At 66.7% G+C, this 2,074-nt stretch overlaps 1 protein-coding gene across 1 annotated transcript in view; it reads left to right on the top strand.

Moving 5' to 3' along the window:
* Positions 1–1,841: 1,841 nt before the first annotated feature.
* OS9 (OS9, endoplasmic reticulum lectin) overlaps positions 1,842–2,074 on the top strand; it is a 6,202-nt gene continuing 5,969 nt past the window's right edge. The window contains exon 1 of the mRNA XM_025192696.1: positions 1,842–1,919. Within this exon, the coding sequence (XP_025048481.1) occupies positions 1,857–1,919 (63 nt within the window). The 5' untranslated portion in view covers positions 1,842–1,856. The remainder of the gene's footprint in view (positions 1,920–2,074) is intronic.

The following is a 2,074-nucleotide window of genomic DNA, read 5'->3' as shown; positions in this document are numbered from 1 at the left end:
CCGGGGGGCGGGGGGGGCTGGGGTATTATTAGGTGCATTGCCCCCAGCCAGGGGTGCAGCGCCAGGCCCTGCACAGACAATATCCCCTGGGCGGGTGCTGAGCTGGGAGTGGGACCCAGGTGTCCCGAGGGTCTGCGTGGCCCCTCTCTGTAGCTGGAGGTGGGGGGAGACATTGTCAGGACCCCCGGGTAGGGGCCCGTGTCAGCTCCCAGCTGGGGAGGACACAGCGGGATGCGGGAATGTGTAATGCAGCTGTCCCAAGCGGGGAAACTGAGGCATGCAGCAGGATGGGTGCCTGGAGGAGCAGGGCAGGGCAAGGCCCAGGGCTGAGACCTCCTAGGCTCCTTGCCAGGGATGGGGCTGATCCCCCTGCCCCGGGGGCCTCCCCTGCTCGCTCCCCTCCATCCACTCCCAGAGGCCCTGATCCACCGCAGTCTCATAACTAGCTGGGATTGAGCCCGGGTGTTTAAGCCGGGCAGGGTGCCAGGCGGGGCTTGGCAGGCCGCGGGCAGGCAAGAGCCGCAGGGGAGCCCGGGCCTGGATGCAGATGTTCTCCCCAGATAACAATACCCCCCGTTGTGTCCGTGCCGAGTGGCCCTGGGGCTGGGCACAAAGGGGTTCATTGTGCCCCCAGGGGTGGGTGGCTGCTGCCTGGGCTGGGCCCAGGCTGTGCGGCGGGTGTCTCTGGAGTGGAGAACACCCGGCTTTAACCCTCCATGTATCCTCCTAGCATTGAACCGGGGGCCAGGCTTTGCTAATGCGGCTAGCTCTGGGGTGGAACAGCGGGAAGGAATTTCCCTTCCTATTGCTGAATGAAGGAGAAAGGGGGGCTCCCCTGGGCCTGGCCCGTGAGTCTTGGGGTACCCAGCTCAGCCACAGCTTTGGTGCCCAGCTGGTACCCGCAAACCTGGGGCCTGGGAAGCACCAGGTGAGGGCATCACCCGGGCCCTGACCCTAACCGCATCTTCTCCTATTCATTACATAGAAAAAAGCTTTTAATTTGCTGCTCCTAATGGATGGCTCTGACAGGAGCAGGGTCAGCTCTAGTTACCCGGCTGCTACATCCCTGAAGCCGGGTGGCCAGGCCAGGAGTGAGCACGTGGCCTCGGGCACTCTGGGATCCGCAGTGACCCTGAGCCCGGGGCAAGGGGGCAGTGCTGGGTGTGGGTGGAGGGTTCCCCCCACGACCCGGAGCCCGATCCCAGGTGAGATGGGCCCTGGCCGGCCTTCGCCCCTCCTCTGGGTACAGCGGGCTGGGGCCGTGGTGAGGTGAGCTCAGCAGGCTGTGTTTCCTCCCTGGCCTGGCTGCTGCTTTTTTTGGCACGCGAGCAAGCATGCAGTCGCGGAGGAAGTAACCAGCTGCCTCGCCTGGCCTCTGCCCAGCCTGTCCCAGGGCTGCTGCCCCCAGCGCCACCACCCCAGAGCAGGATCCCACCTCTGGGTCAGGTCAGAAGGCATTGGGGGGCCCAGAGACCCCCTCCCCATCTCAGCTGGTGGGCCACCCCGCCCTAGGTTGGATTCAGGCCTGCCATCACCCCCCTACCCCAGGGCTGCTGCCCTAGCATCACTGCCCCGGAGCAGGATCCCACCCCTGAGTCAGGTCAGAGGGCATTGGGGGGCCCAGAGACCTTCTCTCCATCTCAGCTGGTGGCCCCCCAGCCCCAGGCTGAATGCAGGCCTGCCATCGCCCCCTGCCCCAGGGCCCCGCCCACGTGCCTCGTCCCCGCCCTTGAGCACGGTGACAGCTCCTTTGGGTCATGTGATCTCTTTCAACCAATCCCCTCCTACCCGCGGCCGCAGAGCGTCCGCCAGGGACGCGGCTCCCTGATGCCGCTGGCCCTTTAAAAGCGCTCGGAATGACGCCACCAGCTCCTCCTCGCCGCTGCGAGGGTAGACGCGGACCAATCCCAGCCTCCCAGGTGACAGCCCCCGTCCGGCCTCACGCGCTCTGGGCTGGCGGCCAATGAAAAAGCCGGCGGTGGTGATTGGCAGGGGGAGAGACCCAATCGCACGGCGCTCCGCGGCGGCGCGGGAGAGGCGGCGCGAGGCCCTGCCGGGACGGGCGGAAGCGGCG

The sequence above is a fragment of the Alligator sinensis genome, unplaced genomic scaffold (assembly GCF_000455745.1).
Source record: "Alligator sinensis unplaced genomic scaffold, ASM45574v1 scaffold265_1, whole genome shotgun sequence".
In the NCBI taxonomy this organism is placed as follows: Eukaryota; Metazoa; Chordata; order Crocodylia; family Alligatoridae; genus Alligator; species Alligator sinensis.
This window is presented reverse-complemented; position numbering and strand designations above follow the sequence as displayed.